This window comes from Vidua macroura, chromosome 23, assembly GCF_024509145.1.
Source record: "Vidua macroura isolate BioBank_ID:100142 chromosome 23, ASM2450914v1, whole genome shotgun sequence".
Lineage (NCBI taxonomy): Eukaryota > Metazoa > Chordata > Aves > Passeriformes > Viduidae > Vidua > Vidua macroura.
The window spans coordinates 6,782,141-6,806,352 of record NC_071593.1 but is presented as its reverse complement, the minus strand read 5'-3'; the positions used below and the strand labels follow the sequence as shown (position 1 = coordinate 6,806,352).

The 24,212-nt window shown below is 45.1% G+C and overlaps 1 protein-coding gene across 1 annotated transcript in view; it reads right to left on the bottom strand.

The window, feature by feature from the left end:
* ACAP3 (ArfGAP with coiled-coil, ankyrin repeat and PH domains 3) overlaps positions 1-18,112 on the bottom strand; it is a 68,488-nt gene extending 50,376 nt beyond the window's left edge. The window contains 1 exon segment of the mRNA XM_053997502.1: positions 18,032-18,112. Within this exon segment, the coding sequence (XP_053853477.1) occupies positions 18,032-18,078 (47 nt within the window). The 5' untranslated portion in view covers positions 18,079-18,112.
* Between the last annotated feature and the right edge of the window lie 6,100 nt (positions 18,113-24,212).

Genomic DNA, 24,212 nt, shown 5'->3' with positions numbered 1-24,212 from the left:
TTTTTTGGCAAAGGAGCTTTTTTTGGCAAAGGAGCTTTTTTTGGCAAAGGAACTTTTTTTGGCAAAGGAGCTTTTTTGGCAAAGGAGCTTTTTTTTGGCAAAGGAGCTTTTTTGGCAAAGGTGTTTTTTTTTTTTTTTCCTGTGAGCTCGGCTGCCACGAAAGGGAGAGGTCGGTTCCGTGCAACCTCTGCATCCTCAGTGGGATCATCCCCAAAAATCTCCTGGGAAATCCCTGGGGCAGAAGAGGAGCTGCTTTGTTTGGAGGTGACTCTGTGCAAAAGCAGCCGAGCTTTGCCCTGGCCCAGATAAATCTATTTATAGCAAGCGTTACGCTAATTCCACACGGATCTGAGCTGCTGGCACTGCTGCAGGAATTGATATTTTCTGCTACCTGTCCTTTCAACCACCCTGAGCAGCCAGAAAATGTTCAGCTCTCAAATCACCAGCTCTGTGTTCTCCTGCTGCTTCCCTTTCCAGACATCTCCATTCCCCTGCTGATTTCCTCCCCCTGGGAATTGCTGGCTCACCCCAAAATTTGGAATAAGTGGGAGAAACCCAGGGAAAACCAGCTTGTAAAAATGATTTTAAAGCCACTTGTATTTAAGTCACTAAAAAAAATAAATTAAAATGGAATTGTTTTATCACCTTACCTGAGGTTCATGTTAGGTTTTGTAAAGAATAATTCATTTACTGCCCCTTTTGGGAGCTAAGGAGTGTGGAGGGGATTTAACTCATCATTAAAATGTCCCTGTCCTTGGGATAAAGGGATTTTTTTTTTTTTGTTCCCTCCCAGCAATTTCTTAATGGAGAAATGGTAATAAAGAGCTGCTTGCAGTGGTTGGGGTCTCCTGGTTTTGCTGCAGGATAATGGAATAAACTGGATTTCTAATCTTGACTGAAATCTCTCCACAGATGGCTGTGGGCACCATGGAGATGTGGGAGGCTGTGCCAGTGTGAGCAAGAGAGTTTCCCACAGGAAAATCCAGGTGGAACAGCAGAAATTCAGACACTGTGACACCAAAATCATCTCCCTCTTCGTTATTTTATTCTCTTCTGGTTTGGTTTGTTTTTCAGGCCTGCTGAAAAATCTCTTCTTCCTCTCAGTGCTTGCTCAAAAATTTGAATTTTTCTTCGAATCCATCAGCTCCAGCTCCTCTCCCACAGAGATCTCGTTATAATGCCCAAATCTTGATTTCACTTAGACATTTCTGGTGTTTGGAGCTGGTTTTCCCCATTTTTTCACAGAGATTTAAGCAGGAAGAAATCCCCTAAATCACCTTCCATCGTGTTTTCTCTGGGGTGCAGGTGTGGGAGGCTGTGCCAGTGTGAGCAAGAGAGTTTCCCACAGGAAAATCCAGGTGGAACAGCAGAAATTCAGACACTGTGACACCAAAATCATCTCCCTCTTCATTATTTTCTTTTCTTCTGGTTTGATTTCTTAAAGCCTGCTGAAAAATCTCTTCTTCCTCTCAGTGCTTGCTCAAAAATTTGAATTTTTCATCAAATCCATCAGCTCCAGCTCCTCTCCCACAGAGATCTCGTTATAATGTCCAAATCTTGTTTTCACTTAGACATTTCTGCTGTTTGGAGCTGGTTTTTCCCATTTTTCACAGAGATTTAAGCAGGAAGAAATCCCCTAAATCACCTTCCATCGTGTTTTCTCTGAGGTGCAGGTGTGGGAGGCTGTGCCAGTGTGAGCAAGAGAGTTTCCCACAGGAAAATCCAGGTGGAACAGCAGAAATTCAGACACTGTGACACCAAAATCATCTCCCTCTTCATTATTTTCTTCTCTTTCTTAAAGGCTGCTGAAAAATCTCTTCTTCCTCTCAGTGCTTGCTCAAAAATTTGAATTTTTCATCGAATCCATCAGCTCCAGCTCCTCTCCCACAGAAATCTCTTTATAATGCCCAAATCTTGTTTTCACTTAGACATTTCTGCTGCTTGGAGCTGGTTTTTCCCATTTTTCACAGAGATTTAAGCAGGAACAAATCCCCTAAATCACCTTCCATCGTGTTTTCTCTGGGGTGCAGGTGTGGGAGGCTGTGCCAGTGTGAGCAAGAGAGTTTCCTGCAGGAAAATCCAGGTGGAACAGCAGAAATTCAGACACTGTGACACCAAAATCATCTCCCTCTTCGTTATTTTCTTTTCTGGTTTGGTTTTTTTTCAGGCCTGCTGAAAAATCTCTTCTTCCTCTCAGAGCTTGCTCAAAAATTTGAATTTTTCTTCGAATCCATCAGCTCCAGCTCCTCTCCCACAGAGATCTCTTTATAATGCCCAAATCTTGTTTTCACTTAGACATTTCTGGTGTTTGGAGCTGGTTTTCCCCATTTTTTCACAGAGATTTAAGCAGGAAGAAATCCCCTAAATCACCTTCCATCATGTTTTCTCTGAGGTGCAGGTGTGGGAGGCTGTGCCAGTGTGAGCAAGAGAGTTTCCCACAGGAAAATCCAGGTGGAACAGCAGAAATTCAGACACTGTGACACCAAAATCATCTCCCTCTTCGTTATTTTCTTCTCTTTCTTAAAGGCTGCTGAAAAATCTCTTCTTCCTCTCAGTGCTTGCTCAAAAATTTGAATTTTTCTTCGAATCCATCAGCTCCAGCTCCTCTCCCACAGAGATCTCTTTATAATGCCCAAATCTTGATTTCACTTAGACATTTCTGGTGTTTGGAGCTGTTTTTTCCCATTTTTCTCACATTTAAGCAGGAACAAATCCCCTAAATCACCTTCCATCGTGTTTTCTCTGGGGTGCAGGTGTGGGAGGCTGTGCCAGTGTGAGCAAGAGAGTTTCCTGCAGGAAAATCCAGGTGGAACAGCAGAAATTCAGACACTGTGACACCAAAATCATCTCCCTCTTCGTTATTTTCTTTTCTGGTTTGGTTTTTTTTCAGGCCTGCTGAAAAATTTCTTCTTCCTCTCAGAGCTTGCTCAAAAATTTGAATTTTTCTTCGAATCCATCAGCTCCAGCTCCTCTCCCACAGAGATTTCGTTATAATGCCCAAATCTTGTTTTCACTTAGACATTTCTGCTGCTTGGAGCTGGTTTTTCCCATTTTTCACAGAGATTTAAGCAGGTACACAAGGCCTGAATTAACTTTTCTCCGAGGTGAAGACATTTCCGTGCCCAAACTCAGCTCTGCCTTTGGCAGCAGCGCTCAGAACGATTTTACAAAGCCCCAGTCCCTGTCTGGAACTTGTTAAATGTCAGTTTACAGCTCCCACCCTTCCCTGAGATGCTGGAGGTGGATGTTTAGACAAGGCTTTGAAGCAGGATGAGTAAGATTTCAGGGTTTTGTTGCTTGCTGTGTTCACTTGACTTTTATTTTGCAAAAATCTGGCAGTTTTCAGGCAAAAATATGAGGTTTTTTTAAATGCACACAAAATCCCCATTTCTTCTTCTTCTTCTATTTCGTCTCATTTCTGCTCAGATTTTAAGAATTGGGAATTGGAATTTAATCAAGTATTTGAGTTGACTGAGTGCTTTCCTCCACGAGCAGCCAGCCCCAAGCTCCTGCAGCACCAAGGAGCTACTTGGGGAAGGTCGTTAGGATTAGATGACCTCCAGAGGTTTCTTCCAACCTCAATTACTCCAGGATTTAATGGCTTAAAGATGAAATCCTTCCTTAGCCCTCCTAATGCACTCCTGATGTCATGGATCTAATGATAACAGGTTTTTCCCCCCAGATTCTCTTTGGCAATTCCCAGCCAAACCTCCCCAGGAACATCTGGATTTCTCCAGGATTTCTCTGGGTGTAAAACAGAGGGGGAAGAGCTGCACTGAGAGCATTTCTAATTTCCACCACCCCTCGGTGCAGGCCAGAGGGGAAATCCTGACAGAAATCACAGCAAATTATTTCCTAATGAAAAAAAAAAAAAAAAAAGCTTGAGCAGCTTCCCAAATTTTGGGAGGAAAGGGAAGCAGAGCAGCAAGGTCAGAGTTCTGAATTCCCACGGCTGGTCTGTCAGGGGGGTGTGAAAAAAAAAAAAAAAAAAGTATTTTTTTTCTCAGTTTGATAAAAAAAAAAAAAGGATTTGGAGAGGGCAGGTGGGTCTGGCTGCCTCCTCCCCAGAGCTCTGGGGTGGATCCAGAGCAGCAGAACGAAGATTTCTGAGCAAACAAAAACTCTGCAGGATGAGCATCCCTGCCCTGCTGCATTCCAAGCCTTTTTGTGCCCAAAAAGCACAAAATTCAGCTTTTCCCCCACTCAGAACCAAAGGGGGTTTGGTTATTTTGGGGATTAATGCTCCAAAGGGGTTTTTCCTCCATCCCAGGCACAGCAATGACCCCACACCACCACAAAATCCCAAATACTCTTGAAGAAAATGCAGAAATACCCAGATATGGTTTTATTCCCACATTTCCAAGGCTCTCTGTGCAGGCCGAGCTCCATTTCAGCCCAAAAAGCCCAAAATTCAGCTTTTCTCTCATTGACAACCAAAGGGGTTTGGTTATTTTGGAGGATTAATGCTCCAAAGGAGTTTTTCCTCCATCCCAAACCCAGCAATGACCCCACAGCACCACAAAATTCCAAATTCTCCTCAGAAAAACGCAGAAACAACACCCAGAACCTGCTTTGCTTTCATCCCCAGGCTCTCCGTGCAGGCCCGAGCTCCATTTCAGCCCAAAAAGCACAAAATTCAGGTTTTATCCCATTTAAAACCAAAGGGGGTTTGGTTATTTTGGGGATTAATGCTCCAAAGGGGATTTTCCTCCATCCCAGGCAAAGGAATTACCTCACATCACCACAAAATCCCAAATTCTCCGCAGAAAAACACAGAAACACCCAGCATTGCTTTTATCTCCACATTTCCAGGACTCTCTGTGCAGGCCTAAAGTCCATTTCAGACCTGCCAAGCCTTTTTGTGCCCAAAAAGCACAAAATTTAGTTATTCCTTCACCCAGAACCAAAGGGGGTTTGATTATTTTGGGGATTATTGCTCCAAAGGGTTTTTCCTCCATCCCAGACACAGCAATGACCCCACACCACCACAAAATCCCAAATTCTCCTCAGGAAAATGCAGGAACAACACCCAGAACTGCTTTGCTTTCATCCCCAGGCTCTCTGTGCAGGCCTGAGCTCAATTTCAGCCCAAAAAGCACAAAATTCAGGTTTTATCCCATTTAAAACCAAAGGGGGTTTGGTTGTTTGGGAATTAATGCTCCAAAGGGGTTTTTCCTCCATCCCAAACCCAGCAATGACCCCACAGCACTACAAAATTCCAAATTCTCCTCAGAAAAACACAGAAACACCCAGCTTTGCTCGTATCTCCATATTTTCCAGGACTCTCTGTGCAGGCCCTAGTTCCATTTCAGCCCTGCCAAGCCTTTTTGTGCCCAAAAACACAAAATTCAGATTTTCTCCCATTCAGAACCAAATGGGATTTGGTTATTTCAGGGATAATTGCTCCAAATGGGATTTTCCTCCATCCCAAACACAGCAACGACCCCACAGCACCACAAAATCCCAAATTCTCTTGAGGAAAATGCAGAAACAACACCCAGAACTGCTTTGCTTTCATCCCCAGGCTCTCTGTGCAGGCCTGAGCTCAATTTCAACCCTGCCAAGATCAAAAAGCACAAAATTCAGCTTTTCCCCCACATAGAACCAAAGGGGGTTTGGTTATTTCAGGGATAATTGCTCCAAAGGGGTTTTTCCTCCATCCCAGGCACAGCAATGACCCCACAGCACCACAAAATCCCAAATTCTCTTGAGGAAAATGCAGAAATACCCAGCTTTGCTTTTATCCCCAGGCTCTCTGTGCAGGCCCGAGCTCCATTTCAGCCCTGCCAAGATCAAAAAGCCCAAAATTCAGCTTTTCCCCCATTCAGAACCGAATGGGGTTTGGTTATTTTGGGGGATTATTGCTCCAAATGGGATTTTCCTCCATCCCAAACCCAGCCATGACCCCACCACAAAACCCCCACGTCCGAGCCCTCAGAACTCCCCATTTTTTCTTTAATTAACCCAGTTCTTGTCCCTTTCTGCTCCCTCAGAGCCACCCCTGAGCTCCAGGGCTGAGCTGGGCTCCTGCCGGGGCTGGATTCCCCCAGGAACCATTGCCCAGCCGTGTTTAATGGTCATGGAGGGGCAGGGAGCTGACAGAAATCACTGCTCAGAAATCACCTGGGCTCCCTGCAGGAATTTATTCTGCTTATTTTATTCTGGAACCCCTTCCAGGCCTGGATGAGTCCTCACCTTCCTCCTTGCTCTGAATATTTTTATTTTTTCAAAGCTCCCACCCTTGAGCTCACTGCAGGAATTTATCCCTCACCTTCCTCTCTGCTCTGAATATTTTTATTTTTTCAAAGTTCCCTGCAGGAATTTATCCCTCACCTTCCTCTCTGCTCTGAATATTTTTATTTTTTTGCAGCTCCCACCCTTGATCTCACTGCAAGAATTTATCCCTCACCTTCCTCTCTGCTCTGAATATTTTTATTTTTTTGCAGCTCCCACCCTTGATCTCACTGCAAGAATTTATCCCTCACCTTCCTCTCTGCTCTGAATATTTTTATTTTTTGCAGCTCCCACCTTCAGCTCACTACAAGAATTTATCCCTCACCTTCCTGAATATTTTCTGAATATTTTTATTTTTTGCAGCTCCCACCTTGAGCTCACTGCAGGAATTTATCCCTCACCTTCCTCTCTGCTCTGAATATTTTTATTTTTTCAAATTTCCCTGCAAGAATTTATCCCTCACCTTCCTCTCTGCTCTGAATATTTTTATTTTTTTGCAGCTCCCACCCTTGAGCTCACTGCAAGAATTTATCCCTCACCTTCCTCTCTGCTCCGAATATTTTTATTTCTTGCAGCTCCCACCTTCAGCTCACTGCAGGAATTTATCCCTCACCTTCCTCTCTGCTCCGAATATTTTTATTTTTTCAAAGTTCCCTGCAAGAATTTATCCCTCACCTTCCTCTCTGCTCTGAATATTTTTATTTTTTGAAGCTCCCACCTTGATCTCACTGCAGGAATTTATCCCTGGATGGATCCCCACCGTCCTCTCTGCTCTGAATATTCTTTTTTCTCTTTTTTTCCTTTTTTTTTTTTTATTTTTTTGCAGCAGACCAGCACAGCTGCAGGGCTGATTGATTTTAGCCCCACATCTCCAAGGATGCTTTGAGGAAACCCCAGTGAGAGACGCAGGCCTGGAGCCACGGGGAAACTGAACACAGGAACATTCTTTTCCTGAGCTGAAGAAAGACTCATTATGTGCCACGAGACCCTTCGGACGACATTTGTTTGCTTTCTTTGACGAGCAAAATGGATTTAAATTTAAAAAAAAATAAAATAAAAAATTGCCTCAAACAGTTGTGCCTTCTCCCCAAGTGACCTCGGTGGCATCCGTTTACCCACAGGGCTGGAGCAGCTCCAGCAGCTTTTGTTGAGACTTCCCCAGCCCAGAGGAGCTCCCCTCCTCCTGCAGGGATCTCTTCCAGCACTAAATGCTCTTTATTTCTTTTTTTTTTTCAATTTTTTTTCCCCTTCCCTCCCTCCTCTGGGCCTTGGCTGGAGCTGCAGCTCCCCAACCTCTGGGCTCGCTTTGTTTGGGGCTGAAAAGGAATTTTCTGCCAAACCCAGCCCTGAAGTGGCACCAAGCAGGTCCCTGCCCCTGCCCCTTCCCCTGCCCTGGCAGAGCTGGGTGCCATCGGGTGACAAGTGACAATTTGGTGCCCTCCCAGAGGTGCAAAAACATTTATTTATTTATTTTTCCCCAGTGCCACAACCCTTTCCTAAAAGGGTGAGAGTCTGTGGGGCTGCTGGGGGAGCATGAATGGAAATCCTACAACTGCTCATCCCTTATTTTGATTTATTCCTCTCAGGGGCTGGGTACAATCCCACTTTGCAGGGGAATGTGCCTGTGGAATTCATCCCCACGTGAAAAATGAGTGACCCAGCTTTGGGAAAGGACATTTTGGAGGGGATTTTCACCAGCCTCACGTGCTTTGTGTGCTCTCTCCTCCTCCCTCCTTTTCCTTTCCCCCTCTTTCATTTTCCTTTTCTTTTCTCCTTTTCCTTTCACCTTTTCCCTTTCCTCTTCTTTTCCCTTTTCCTTTCCACTTTCCTTTTCTTTTCCCCTTTTCCTTTTCTTTTTCCTTTTCCTTTCCACTTTCTTTTCCCCTGTTCCCTTTTCCTTTTCTTTTCCCCTTTTCCCTTTTCCTTTTCTCTTCCCCTTTCCCCTTTTCCTTTTCTTTTCCCCTTTTCCCTTTTCCTCTTCTTTTCCCTTTTCCTTTCCACTTTCCTTTTCTTTTCCCCTTTTCCCTTTTCCTTTTCTCTTCCCCTTTTCCCTTTTCCCCTTTTCCTTTTTCCCTTTTCCCTTTTCCTTTTCCCCTTCCCCACATTTCCCCCATTCCCAGATTTCCTGCTGCCTGTCACATCCCTCCGAGCCCCTGAGTCACCTCTGCAGGACCAGCATCCCTGTCCTGCTGCATTCCTGCATTCCCAGGCTCACAGAAAATTCAGGAATTCTGCCCGTGCTCCTCCTCGGGGCACTGAGCTGAGGGTGAAGGAAGGGGGGATCATCAGGAGGAAGCAGGGATGAGGGTCTGGAGGAAAATAAAGCATCCTCTGTGGGCTGAAGGCAGAACAAAGCTGGCCTTGTAGGAACTGGGGCTGAGCAGAGGAGAGCTCCAGCACCAAATCCAGGCCAGAAGAGGATTCAGCCCCGCAGGACGCCCGGATTTCCATCCCCCACGCTGAGCATTCCGCTAAAAAACCAACCCCTGGGGCAGGCACAGCCTTCTCTCTCAGGATTTCTCACAGAGGAGCACAGAGGGAAGAAAGAGAAAACCATTTCTATTCCTGCTCCTTGTTTTTCCCATGTGGAATGTGCTTGGAGGATTGTTTCCCTGGGGTGATGCTTGGTTGGATTCTGGTGAGGATTGTTTGAGCCTGGTGGCCAACCCAACCCAATCCAATCCAATCCAATCCAACCCAATCCAATCCAACCCAATCCAACCCAACCCAACCCAACCCAACCCAACCCAATCCAACCCAACCCAATCCAATCCAACCCAACCCAACCCAATCCAATCCAATCCAATCCAATCCAACCCAATCCAACCCAACCCAACCCAACCCAACCCAACCCAATCCAACCCAACCCAATCCAATCCAACCCAACCCAACCCAATCCAATCCAATCCAATCCAATCCAATCCAACCCAACCCAATCCAATCCAACCCAACCCAACCCAATCCAATCCAATCCAACCCAACCCAACCCAACCCAACCCAATCCAATCCAACCCAATCCAACCCAACCCAATCCAATCCAACCCAACCCAACCCAATCCAATCCAATCCAACCCAACCCAACCCAACCCAACCCAATCCAACCCAACCCAACCCAACCCAACCCAATCCAACCCAACCCAACCCAACCCAACCCACCTGTGGCTGCACTCTCAGAGAGGGTCATGAGTTGTGGGTTAGATTTGGGAGTTAGAAAAGCAGGTTTGTAGTTTAGTATCTCATTTCAATAGTATATTCATGGGTTATGGCATAGTTATAATAAAGAAATCATTCAGGCTCTGAGCTGGAGTCAGACTTTTCCTCCCCCCGGGCTCACCTGCATTTACACCAAACCCCCACTCCTGGATTTCCTGCTTCTCCAGCCCCACAGCTCAGGGGGGAAAAAAGGGGAAGGAAAAGGAGGGAGGGGGAGAGAGAGAGCACACAAAGCACGTGAGGCTGGTGAAAATCCCCTCCAAAATGTCCCTTCCCAAAGCTGGGTCACTCGGGGAGACAATACAGCTGTTATAATTCACGCTACTGAAATCAGAAATTAACTGTTTCTTAATTACATTATAAGCATTTCTTTTCTTATCAGTCTTAGCTACACTACGTTGTACATACCTCAAAGTCAATAATCTAAAATTACCCTTCATAACTTTAGAATCATGCATCACTCTGCACCGTAATTCCAAAATTATGAAGGGTAATTCATAATTATGGTAATGATGATGGTAATTATGAATTACCCGTCATCATTTTAGAATTGTGCATCAAGACTCAGTGCACCTTCCACAGTTCTGTCTCTCTAAAGTCACCCAGCCTTGTCCGTAAGGTTCTGTTAAAACTCATTTCCAGCTCTATTTCTCTTTGAATAATGTTTGTCCTGGTCTGTAACATTTTTTAAATGAAATTTCTAATCTCAAAATTTACATACAAATCCACACCAGCTGTTCCTTCTGTCAAGCTTTAAGAATTCCATTTCCCTTTCAAAAACATCCTATTCTACAGCATTTAAAAAATAAAATTTATCTCAAATTTTGCATACAAACCCACACCATGTGAGCCTTCTGCCAAGCTTTAATTCCATTTCCCTTTCAAAAATGTCCCATTCTACAATATTTTAAAAATCAAATTTATCTCAAATTTTACATACAAAATTTGTATTCTACATTTTAAATCAAATTTCTAATCCCAAATTTTGCACACAAATACCGTGTGAGCCTTCTGCCAAACTTTAATTCCATTTCTCCCTCAACAATGAAATTTCTACAAAATTTTTAAATTATTAATTATTAATTTTAGATTTTTAAATCTACAAAATTCTACAGCATTTAAAAAACAAATTTCTAATTTCAAATTTTACATACAAATCCACACCAGCTGTTCCTTCTGTCAAGCTTTAAGAACTCCATTTCCCTTTCAAAAACATCCTATTCTGCAGCATTTTAAAAATCAAATTTATCTCAGACTTTACATACAAAATTTGTATTCTACATTTTAAATCAAATTTCTAATCCCAAATTTTGCATACAAATACCGTGTGAGCCTTCTGCCAAGCTTTAATTCCATTTCTCTCTTAAAAATATCCTATTCTACAATATTTTAAATATCAAATTTATCTCAAATTTTACATACAAACCCACACCGTGTGAGCTTTCTGTCAAGCTTTAATTCCATTTCTCCCTCACCATTTTCTGCCCTATTCCACATTTTAAATCAAATTTATCTCAAAATTTACATACAAACCCACACCATGTGTTCCTTCTGTCAAGCTTTAAGAATTCCATTTCTCTCTCAACAATGTCCCATTCTACAGCTTTAAAAAATCAAATTTATCTCATTTTTTACATACAAAATTTGTGTTCTACATTTTAAATCAAATTTCTAATCCCAAATTTTGCATACAACTACCGTGTGAGCCTTCTGCCAAGCTTTACTTCCATTTCCCTTTCAAAAATATCCTATTCTACAATATTTTAAATATCAAATTTAAACCCACACCGTGTGAGCCTTCTCTCAAGCTTTAATTCCATTTCTCCTTCACCATTCTCTGTCCTATTCCACATTTTAAATCAAATTTATCTCAGACTTTACATACAAAATTTGTGTTCTACATTTTAAATCAAATTTCTAATCCCAAATTTTGCATACAAATACCGTGTGAGCCTTCTGCCAAGCTTTAATTCCATTTCTCTCTTAAAAATATCCTATTCTACAGCATTTAAAAAATCAAATTTATCTCAAATTTTGCATACAAACCCACACCGGGTGAGCCTTCTGCCAAGCTTTAATTCCATTTCTCCCTCACCATTTTCCGCCCTATTCCACATTTTAAATCCAATTTTTCCACACACTAGGCTAAGATTTTAGGAATTCTCTATTAAATCCATTTCCCACAAAAAAAAAAAAAAAAAAAAACAAAAATAATAATAATAATAATAATAATAATAATAATAATAATAATAATAATAAAAGGTTTCCTCGATTTGCCAACCTCCTGGTGGGAGAGAAAAGCCAAGAAAAAAGCAGATAAAAAGCAGATAAAAAGCAGATAAAAGTTCTCTCTAGTGGGGCAAGAACAGGTCCTGGCAGGCAATTAAATCCATTTAAAATTTAAATTATTTAAAGTTAAAATTTAAATTTTTTACTGGCACTGCAGCCACGCCTCTCCAATCCGCTTCAGCTGCCAAGCTGGAGCTGAGCCACAGGTGAACACTGAAATATTTCCATTTTAATATTTAATTTTAATTTAATTTAAACATTTTAAATGGTAACATTTCAATCACGGGACTGCAAACATTCAAAATAAAGCGAATTTTCCTTGTGGGAAATGGGATTTATAAGGTTGGACGCAGAGCGAATTAATTATGAGTTAATTATGTTAATTATGAGGAGGGTTTTAATCGGGTTTTTGTTAATGGCACCAATCTGCTCTGGGAGGTGTTCTGGAAAAAGAGAATAATTCCTACACTGGGATGGGAAAACTTTTTAATTTTTTTTTTTTTTTTAATTTTAATTTTTTTTAATTTTTAAAAATTTTAAAAAATCAATTTTTTTAAAAAAAATTTAAAATTAAAATTTTTAATTAATTTTAATTTTAATTTTTTTATTTTAAAAATTAAAAAATGAATTCTAAAAAAAATATTTTTTAAAAAAATAATTTTAAATTTTTTTTAATTTTAAATTTTTTTTCCTTTTTTAAAATTTTAACTTATTCCTTTTTTAATTTTAATAAGTCAATTTTTAATTTTCTTTTTAATTCAAAATTAAAATTTTAATTTCATTTAAAAATCAAATTTCTGCCTCTTCCACAAGGCTGAATATTTCAACTTGGTTCTTCTTTCCCCTTCCAACATCACAATTTCTCAAAATTCAAGGTGCAAACTCTGAATATTTCAACTTGGTTCTTTTTTTTTTATTCCTTCTAAAATCAGCATTTCTCAATATTTGGGGTGTAAATCTCAATAATTCAACTTGGTTATTCTTTTTCCTTCCTATTGACTTCAGCATTTCTCAATATTCAACCTGTAAATTCTGAATATTTCAACCTGATTCTTCTTTTGTCCTTCTCATGTCAGAGTTTCTCAATATTTGAGGTGTAAATTCTGAATATTTCAACCTGATTCCTTTTTTTTCCTTCCAAAATCAGCATTTCTCAAAATTTGGGGTGTAAAGTCTCAATAATTAAAATTGGTTCTTTTTCATTCCTTCCAACATCACAATTTCTCAAAATTCAAGGTGTAAACTCTGAATATTTCAACTTGGTTCTTTTTTTTTATTCCTTCTAAAATCAGCATTTCTCAATATTTGGGCTGTAAATCTCAATAATTCAACTTGGTTATTCTTTTTCCTTCCTATTGACTTCAGCATTTCTCAATATTCAACCTGTAAATTCTGAATATTTCAACTTGATTCTTCTTTTGTCCTTCTCATGTCAGAGTTTCTCAATATTTGAGGTGTAAATTCTGAATATTTCAACCTGATTCCTTTTTTTTTCCTTCTAAAATCAGGATTTCTCAATATTTGGGGTGTAAATTCTGAATATTTCAACTTGGTTCTTTTTTTTTTTTCCTTCTAAAATCAGCATTTCTCAATATTTGAGGTGTCAACTCTGACTAATTCAATTTGATTTTTTTTTTCCCTTCTAAAATCAGAGTTTCTCAATATTCAAAGTGTAAACTCTGAATATTTCAACCTGATCCTTTTTTTTTTCCTTCTGACATCAGCACTTCTCAATATTCAAGGTGTAAATTCTGAATATTTCCACCTGATCCTTTTTCCTTCCTATTAACTTCAGGATTTCTCAATATTTGCGTTGTAAATTCTGAATATTTCAACCTGATTCTTCTTTTTTTCCTTCTGACATCAGCATTTCTCAATATTCAACCTGTAAACTTTGAATATTTCAACCTGATTCTTTTTTTTTTTCCTTCTAACATCAGCATTTCTCAATATTTGGGATGTAAATCTCAATAATTCAACTTGGTTCTTCTTTTCCCTTCTCATGTCAGCATTTCTCAATATTTGAGGTGTAAATTCTGAATATTTCAACCTGATTCTTTTTCCTTCCTATTAACGTCAGGATTTCTCAATATTTGCGTTGTAACATCTGAATATTTCAACCTGATTCTTCTTTTTTTCCTTCTGACATCAGCACTTCTCAATATTTGGGCTGTAAAGTCGGAATAATTCAACTGGGTTCTTCTTTTTCCTTCCTATTAACTTCAGGATTCCTCAATATTCAACCTGTAAACTCTGAATATTTCAACTGGGTTCTTCTTTTCTCTTCTCATGTCAGGATTTCTCAATATTTGAGGTGTAAATTCTGAATATTTCAACTTGATTCTTTTTTTTTCCTTCTGACATCAGCAATTCTCAATATTCAACCTGTAAACTCTGAATATTTCCACCTGATCCTTTTTCCTTCCTATTAACTTCAGGATTTCTCAATATTTGCGTTGTAAATTCTGAATATTTCAACCTGATTCTTCTTTTTTTCCTTCTGACATCAGCAATTCTCAATATTCAAGGTGTAAACTCTGAATATTTCCACCTGATTCTCTTTTTTTTTTCCTTCTGACATCAGCATTTCTCAATATTTGGGATGTAAATCTCAATAACTCAACTGGGTTCTTCTTTTCCCTTCTCATGTCAGGATTTCTCAATATTCAACCTGTAAACTCTGAATATTTCAACTGGGTTTTTTTTTTTTCCTTCCAACATCAGCATTTCTCAATATTTGGGATGTAAATTCTGAATATTTCAACTTGATTCTTTTTTTTTCTTTCTGACATCAGCATTTCTCAATATTCAACCTGTAAACTCTGAATATTTCAACCTGATTCTTTTTTTCCCTTCTGACATCAGCAATTCTCAATATTCAAGGTGTAAACCCTGAATATTTCAACTCAATTCCTTTTTTTTTTCCCTTTCTACCCCCAGGATTTCCCACTCCTCGAGGCGCTCACAATTTAAATATTCCCCCTCTGCACATCCTCCAACCCTCCCGAAAGAGCCAAGCTCCTTTCTCCAGCCCCAGCTCTTGTTCTCCCTCTCACAGGCAGCCTCTGTCTGGCCAGGGGGGGAAAACACTTCATAATTCCAGGCTTAAATAAGTGTTTTTTGGTAAAAGTCCAGCTTTGAGAGCTGCGTTTGTTTTTGTGGCAGAGCAGAGTGATGCTGCCTGCATGCTAAAAAAGCTGGCCCGGAGCCCACAGACACGCAGAGAATAAATAAATTAATTTAAAATAATAAATAAATGAAGGCATCCATCAGCGCTGACGGCAGCAGGAAAAGGGGCAGTGCCATGTGGGACAAACATCTGGACAGACATCTGGACACTGAGGTCACAGCTCTGGCTCACGTGGATGGGCAGCACGGGGGGGGGATGAGAGATGGGGGAAAAAGGGGGGAAAAGTGGGAAAAGAGTAAGGATAGGGGGGAAAAAATGGGGAAAAGTGGGTAAAGAGTAAGGATGGGGGGAAAAATTGGGGAAAAGTGGGTAAAGACTAAGGGAAAAATGGGAAAATTGGGTAAATCCTAATGATACAGGGGGGAAAAGGGGGTAAAGAGTAAGGATAGGGGGAAAAAATTGGGAAAAGTGGGTAAAGACTAAGGGAAAAATGGGAAAATTGGGTAAATCCTAATGATACAGGGGGGAAAAAGGGGAAAAGTGGGTAAAGCCTAAGGATGGGGGGAAAAATGGGGAAAAGTGGGTAAAGAGTAAGGATAGGGGGGAAAAATTGGGGAAAAGTGGGTAAAGATTAAGGATAGGGGAAAAAAATGGGGAAAACTGGGTAAAGAGTAAGGATAGGGGGAAAAAAGGGGGAAAGTGGGTAAAGAGTAATGATGGGTGCAAAAAAATGGGGAAAAGAGGCTAAAGCCTAATGATAGGGGGAAAAAAAGGGGGAAAAGTGGGTAAAGAGTATGGATAGGGGGGAAAATGGGAAAATTGGGTAAATCCTAATGATGGGGGGAAAAAAGGGGAAAAAGTGGGAAAAGACTAAGGATAGGGGAAAAAAAATGGGGAAAAGTGGGTAAAGATTAAGGATAGGGGAAAAAAATTGGGGAAAAGTGGGTAAAGACTAATGATGGGGGAAAAAATTGGGGAAAAGTGGGTAAAGACTAAGGATGGGGGGGGAAAGGGGGAAAAGTGGGTAAAGAGTAAGGATAGGTGGGAAAAAAATGGGGAAAAGTGGGTAAAGAGTAAGGATAGGGGGGAAAAAGGGGGAAAGTGGGTAAAGACTAAGGGAAAAATGGGAAAATTGGGTAAATCCTAATGATACAGGGGGGGAAAAGGGGAAAAGTGGGTAAAGACTGAGGATGGGTGCAAAAAAATGGGAAAAAGTCAGTAAAGCCTAAGGATAGGTGCAAAAAAATGGGAAAAGTGGGTAAATCCTAATGATACAGGCGGAAAAATAGGGGGAAAGTGGGTAAATCCTAATGATATGGGGGAAAAAAAAAGGAAAAAGTGGGTAAAGCCTAAGGATAGGGGGGAAAAATGGGGAAAAATGGGTAAAGCCTAATGATAGGTGGGGAAAAAAAGGGAAATAAAGGTGGATAAAGCCTCATGATAGGCCAAAAAAAGGCGGGGGGGAAGGTGGATAAATCCTAATGATAGGGGGAAAAAAAGGTGGATAAATCCTAATGACAGCCAAAAAAAAGGGAAATAAAGGTGGATAAATCCTAATGATAGGGAAAAAAAAGGTGGATAAATCCTAATGGCAGACAAAAAAAAAGGGGAAATAAAGGTGGATAAATCCTAATGCCAGACCAAAAAAAAGTGAAATAAAGGTGGGTAAATCCTAATGGCAGACCAAAAAAAGGGAAATAAAGGTGGATAAATCCTAATGCCAGACAAAAAAAAAAAGAAAAAGGGAAAAAAAGGCGGATAAATCCTAATGGATGCTGAGTGAGCAGAGGACTGATGAACGCATTTCCTGCCTCACTTCACGGCCAAGTCCCATGACTCCGTGACTCCGGAGCTGTCACCTCAGCTGGCACTGCCCATCAGCAGGAAGAGCGGGATCTCCTGCAGAATTCCAGGGAAACCACGCGCGGCGGGACCCTCCCCACAACCCCCCCACGCAGCCGCGGCAATGACGGAGCCGCGCTCGCCCGGCTGCTTCGGGTCAGCTCCGCGGCCACACGCGGCCACCAAAGCGACAATTCGGCAGCCCAGCCTGGGCCACGGAGCGCCGCGACGCTTCTGCACGGAGCGGTCCGGAAAAACCATTAAATGGTTAAGAAACCATTTCTAAACAAAACGCGAGCTGGTTTGGGGTTTGTCGGGTTGGTTGTTTTTTTTTGTTTTTTTTTTTTTTTTCCCTAATAAACACAAGATTCCGAGAAGGAACAGCACGGACCATCTGCAGGAAGCAGAAAACCCCCCCCAATAACTCCTTCCCCTGCACACACAGGTCGCTCCTGCCCGGCTTTTGTCTGCATTTGGCTCACGCAGGCGGCGCAGAGGCGGCGGGGATCGCTCCCTGCGGGAGCTCGGCTCCTCCCCGGGCAGCAGCAGCAGCAGAGCCGAGCCCCTCGGGACACGCAGCCGGGATGCTCCCGGCACAAGGGAGCGGCAGCGCCCGGAGCATCCCTTCCTTTCCCTTCCTTTCCCTTCCCTTCCCTTCCCTTCCCTTCCCTTCCCTTCCCTTCCCTTCCCTTCCCTTCCCTTCCCTTCCCTTCCCTTCCCTTCCCTTCCCTTCCCTTCCCTTCCCTTCCCTTCCCTTCCCTTCCCTTCCCTTCCCCGCCAGCCCCGGGCGCTCCGCAGCGGCCTGAGGAGGATGCGAGCACAGCCAAGCCGGAGCCTTTGTTGTCACAGCCCAGATTCCTCCCAGACCGCTTAAAAAAAAAAAAAAAATTAAAAAAATAATAAAAAAAAAAAAATCCGCCCTCCGAGAGATGGGGATGTGAGCGCATGGAAAATGAGCGCGCTCCGCAGCCGGGGATGCGCGCTCCCAGCGGGACCGGGCGCTGGCGAGCGCCAGGAATCCCGAATTGTTCCATCCCCGAAGGCGGCGGGGGAGGGCGGGATGCGGGACACGGAGGGCTGCGGGGACGGGGGGCACGGAAGGGAGGCCGCGGGGAACGGGAAGCCGGGATGCGGGAGGGATGCGGGCACGGCAGGGCAACGCCTGCGGCCCGGCGCATCCCCGGCTGAGCGCGCTGGGCCCCGGCTCCGGCCCCTCCCGGGCCCGGTCCCTCTGCCGGGGCGCGGCCCTGCCCGTCCTTCCGTCCCCCCCCCCCCCGCTTTCCCGAGCCATTCCCGGGGCGGCCGCGGAGCCCCTGCGCTTACCGGAACCGGGGCGAGTCCTTGATGCACTCCTCGAACTCCACCGTCATCCTGCCGGCTCGGCCGCGCTGCGCTCAGCGGAGGAAGCGCATCGCCCGCCGGCTCCGAGACGCGCGGGCAGCGCCCGCCCCCCGCCCCGGCCCGCCTCCCTGCCGCGGAACCGGGCACGGCACCGGCACCGGCCCGCCTCCCACGGAACCGGGGATAGACCGGGAGCGGCCCAGCCTCCTGCAGAACCGGCTACGGCACCGGGAACGGCTCAGCCGCCCGCGGAACCGGCTACGGCACCGGGAACGGCTCAGCCGCCCGCGGAACCGGCTACGGCACCAGCCCGCCTCCCTCGGCACCGTTCCGGAACCGGGGATAGCACCGGGAACGGCCCAGCCTCCCGCGGAACCGGGCACAGCACCGGCACCGGCCCCGGCCCCGGCCCCGGCCCGCCTCGCGGCACCGCCACGGCGCTGACACGGAACGGGCCCGCCTCCCGCAGTAGCGGGGACGGCCCCCGGTACAGCCCCGCCACGGCTCCGATCCGCCGCCCGCAGCACCGACACGGCACCGGGAACAGCGCGGGCCCGCCTCCCGCGGGGCCGCGCACAGAACCGGACCGGACACCGGACACCGGACACGGCACGGACACAGTGCTGACCCCGTCCTGCACACCGGACACAGCATGGACACAGCACGGACACGGCACGGACACAGCATGGACACAGCACGGACACAGCATGGACACAGCACGGACACCACACAGACACGGCATGGACACAGCTCGGACACGGCACGGACACAGCACAGACACAGCATGGACACAGCATGGACACAGCACGGACACGGCATGGACACGGCACAGACACAGCACGGACACGGCACGGACACAGCACGGACACAGCATGGACACAGCACAGACACAGCACGGACACAGCACGGACACAGCATGGACACAGCATGGACACAGCACGGACACAGCATGGACACAGCACAGACACACCATGGACACGGCACGGACACAGCACGGACACAGCACGGACACAGCTCGGACACAGCACAGACACAGCATGGACACGGCACGGACACAGCACGGACACAGCACGGACACAGCTCGGACACAGCACAGACACAGCATGGACACGGCACGGACACAGCACGGACACAGCACGGACACAGCTCGGACACAGCACAGACACAGCATGGACACGGCACGGACACCTCATGGACACCACACAGACACGGCATGGACACAGCTCGGACACGGCACGGACACAGCACAGACACAGCACAGACACAGCATGGACACAGCATGGACACAGCATGGACACAGCACGGACACAGCATGGACACAGCACAGACACACCATGGACACGGCACGGACACAGCACGGACACAGCACGGACACAGCTCGGACACAGCACAGACACAGCATGGACACGGCACGGACACAGCACGGACACAGCACGGACACAGCTCGGACACAGCACAGACACAGCATGGACACGGCACGGACACAGCATGGACACCACACAGACACGGCATGGACACAGCTCGGACACGGCACGGACACAGCACAGACACAGCACAGACACAGCATGGACACAGCATGGACACAGCACGGACACGGCATGGACACAGCATGGACACAGTACGAACACAGCATGGACACGGCACGGACACGGCACAGACACAGCACGGACACAGCACGGACACAGCTCGGACACGGAACGGACACCACACAGACACAGCACGGACACAGCGCTGACCCTGTCCCACACACCAGACACAGCACGGACACGGCACGGACACGGCACGGACACGGCATGGACACAGCATGGACACAGCGCTGACTCCCTCCCGCACACCGGACACAGCACGGACACGGCACAAACACAGCTCGGACACAGCATGGACACAGCACGGACACCTCACGGACACAGCACGGACACGGAACGGACACCGCACGGACACAGCACAGACACAGCACGGACACAGCGCTGACCCTGTCCCACACACCAGACACAGCACGGACACGGCATGGACACAGCACAGACACAGCACAGACACAGCACTGACTCCCTCCCGCACACCGGACACAGCATGGACACAGCTCGGACACAGCTCGGACACCTCACGGACACAGCTCGGACACAGCGCTGGCCCCTCCGGCCACCCCCGGCCCCCCGGCTGTGCTGGGTGGGAGTCACGGGCGCGTCCCCTGTCCCCAGCTCCGTGGATTCTGCCAGGCTGGGAAGGAGCTCGGAGACCCCAGGAACCCTCAGCCTTGGAGGGCGCTTGGGGCCCAGCTCAGCACCCCCAAACCGCAGCACCCAGAGGCCCCTCCGGGGCTGGGGACCCCACCGCCTCCCCGGGCAGCCGTTCCAAAGCCTGAGCACCCCAAGTTTTCCAGTGTCTGATGGGAATCTCCCCTGCCTCAGCTTCCTCTCCTCCTCCTGTCGCTGCGGGCACGGCAGAAGAGCCGAGCCCCCACCTGAAGAGCCCCTCCTGTCAGGGACTTGTGAGTGCTGAGGCTCCCCTGAGCCTTCTCTTCTCGAGCCTGACCAAACCCAGCTTCCTCAGCTGTTCCCCAGGAGCCATTTTCACACTTTGGGAGCCTCGCTGGCCTCCCCTGGGCACCCTCCAGCCCCTCCACGTCCTTTTCAAAGTGAAGCCATCGGCTCCAACCCGTGAGCCAGCTCCACCTGGGCACCCAGGCCTGGCACGCCGTTAAAAGCCTGCAGGGATGGGGACTCCAGCAGCTCCCTGGGCAGCCCATTCCAATATCCAGTGGCCCTTTCCATGAAGGAAATGTTTTCTGTTCCTCCTCGGGTGAGGGTGAGGCCCAGAGGACGCTCGGGACAGGCGTGGCTCGGGGCTGAGCTGGCTGTGACGCCAGCTCGGGTGGGTTGTGGCAACCTCAGGGGCAGCTGGTCGTGTCAGGGAGGAAGGTTTTATCATGAGGGTGTTAAAACAGTGTCAAAGATTGCCCAGAGGGGTTTGGCTGGAAATATTCCTATCCCTGGAAACATTCGAGGTCAGGCTGAGCAAGCTGGCCTGGTGGAAGGTGACCCTGATCGAGGCATGGGGTTGGAATAGCTGGATTTGAGCTTTCCCATCCAAACCATTCCTTGATTTCCAGAATAGCTGGATTTGAGCTTTCCCATCCAAACCATTCCTTGATTTCCAGAATAGCTGGATTTGAGCTTTCCCATCCAAACCATTCCCTGATTTCCAGAATAGCTGGATTTGAGCTTTCCCATCCAAACCATTCCCTGATTTCCAGAATAGCTGAAATTCAACTTTCCAATCCAATCCATTCCATGATTTCCAGGCAGGATTTCCTGAATTTCAGCTTTCCAATCCAAACCATTCCTTGATTTCCAGAATAGCTGGATTTCAGTTTTCCAATCCAAACCATTCCTTGATTTCCAGAATAGCTGGATTTCAGCTTTCCAGTCCAAACCACTCCATGATTTCCAGGCAGGATTTCCTGAATTTCAGTTTTCCAATCCAAACCATTCCTTGATTTCCAGAATAGCTGGATTTCAGCTTTCCAGTCCAAACCACTCCATGATTTCCAGGCAGGAATTCCTGAATTTCAACATTCCAATCCAAACCACTCCTTGATTTCCAGGCAGGATTTCCAGGCAGGAAGAACAAGCCCATCCCAAGGGTAAAACTCCATAACCAGCAGCAGCATTGGCACCAATCCTGCCCCTCCTTAATCCAGAATTTTCCACAGGCAGTGGATTTGCTGCTGGGGATAAATCTGCGGGAATCACGCGGGCAAGGAGCACATCTGGATTTGTGGGTCCAGCTCAGACGAACTCTGTTGCCACAGGACAGGCAGCAAAATGTGGTGTGGCTAATTAAGGTTAATTAATCCTGATCTTCCGCCCACCCCGCACCACAGACGCGGCAGCAGCGACCGCATCGTTCACTGGTGGCTTGAGATGAACTTTCTGTGAACTGAGACCAGGGCCCGACGTGGAAATCCCATTTTTTAAAGAAAATTCTACACCTAAACTGAAGCCGCGAGTGAAGCAAGAGGCCCAGGGCGGCCTGGCAGATGTCACAAGGAGGCCTCACCCAGCCACGGACAGGAGAGTGGGGAAATGAGGCGAAATTTGATGTTTAATGCCATTTTTGTACAGAAATTAACACCAAATTCACCTCCAGACCAGGCTCTCATTCCCATCTGAGTTCCCAGAAGTGAAATTTGATGTTTAATGCCATTTTTGTACACAAATTAGCACCAAAATTCACTTCTAGACCAGGCTCTCATTTCCATCTGAGTTCCCAGAAGTGAAATTTGAGTTTAATGCCATTTTTGTACACAAATTAGCACCAAATTCACCTCCAGACCAGGCTTTCATTTCCATCTGAGTTCCCAGAAATGAAATTATGTTTAATGCCATTTTTGCACACAAATTACAGCAAAAATTCACCTCCAGAGCAGGCTCTCATTTCCATCTGAGTTCCCAGAAGTGAAATGAGGTGAAATTTGACATTTAATGCCATTTTTAATGCCATTTTTGCACAGAAATTACAGCCAAAATTCACCTCTAGACCAGGCTCTTGTACCCAGACCTTGATTTGTCGGCCACAGCCAAGAGTGAGAGCAAAAATCTGAATTATTTAAGCGTTATCAGAGGCTGGAGTGTTCTGAGGAATTCAGGGGAAGGAATTAGCCCTGGCCCAGGAGAAGGAGCTCTTGTGGTTTCTGGCTTTGTGAGGAAAAACCAACCTTTTCTATCCCGTGGTGCCTCCAGCGATGCCTTTTTGTGCTACCCAAAAACAGAGGCCAGAATGAAGAGAAGAGACAAAATTAGGAGAATTAAAAGCAATTCTGTTTATTGAAGGGCCCTCAGGTACATTTAGGGCAGATAAAACCCCCCAAAAAATGGACAGCGAGTCACAGGTTTTTATATTTTTATAAGTTTGGTCCATTTGCATATTGGGGGTGAATCTCCCAATTACAGCTTCAGGTAATGAAGGGATTTATTCCAAGTTTCCTCCCCCCAAAATCGTTCTTGTTTAACTTTTTTTTGGGGGCCTGAGGCAGTGAGGTGTCCTTGATTGCCAGGCCTGGAGAGGAATTGCTGTGTCTGCCCAAAATGGGAAGACAGTAAGTTACACTGTACGTGGAATTTAGATATATTAAAAATCTATTTAAATAGATTGAATAGATTTTAAATATATTAAATATATTAAATATATTTAAAATACAGTGAATATATTTAATATAGTATAATAATATAATAATACATTATATTATATTATATTATATTATATTATATTATACTATATTATATTATATTATATTATATTATATTATATTATATTATATTATATTATATATTATATATTATAATATATATTATAATATAATAACATATTATAATATAATATAATAATATATTATAATATAATAATACAGTGAATATATAGTTAATATATTAAAATATATTTAATATATTAAAATAGAATTTATTAAAAAATAAAAATATCTACTTATGATATAATATATAATCATAAAATATATAAATATATAACATATAAAATATTTTTAAAAATATTAAAAATATATTAAAAATATAGAAGTTAAGATCCTAAGGCATCACCAGCAGGGATGGAGACGAGCAGCTCCTGCCTGCACAAGGCCAGGGACTGGAAATCCCCCTCCCCTCCAGGGCTGAGATTCATCACTTCCATTTGAAGAGCCTGTTTGCCCTGAAAGCTGCCTGGCTTGTGCCATTCCCAGACTTGCATCAGGGGAATTTTCCTCTCCAGGGATTTTTCCCTCCCTCTCCCTGCTTTGCCCACGAGTTGGGTGTCTCTTCGTGCTGGTTTGAGGTCCTTGCCCATCCAGACATTGCAGCTGAGTGTGCCAGGAGGAGTTTTAAATACAGATTACAGGCTTTGAGAACATCTGCAGCCTTTGTGTTGTACCATTTTCTTGGTTTATTTCTGTCCCTGGAGCTGTTATTTCCTCTCAGCTGTTTCTGACCCATCCTTCCAGCCTGAACTAGATGGTTTGGGATTGCCTGGAACGCCCTGTGCTGGCAGGATTTGGGTTGGAAGGGACCTCAAAAATCATTCAGTTCCCACCCAGGGTGCTCCAACCTGGCCCTGGACACTTCCAGGGATCCAGGGGCAGCTGCTCTGGGAATTCCACTCCAAGGAAGCCATT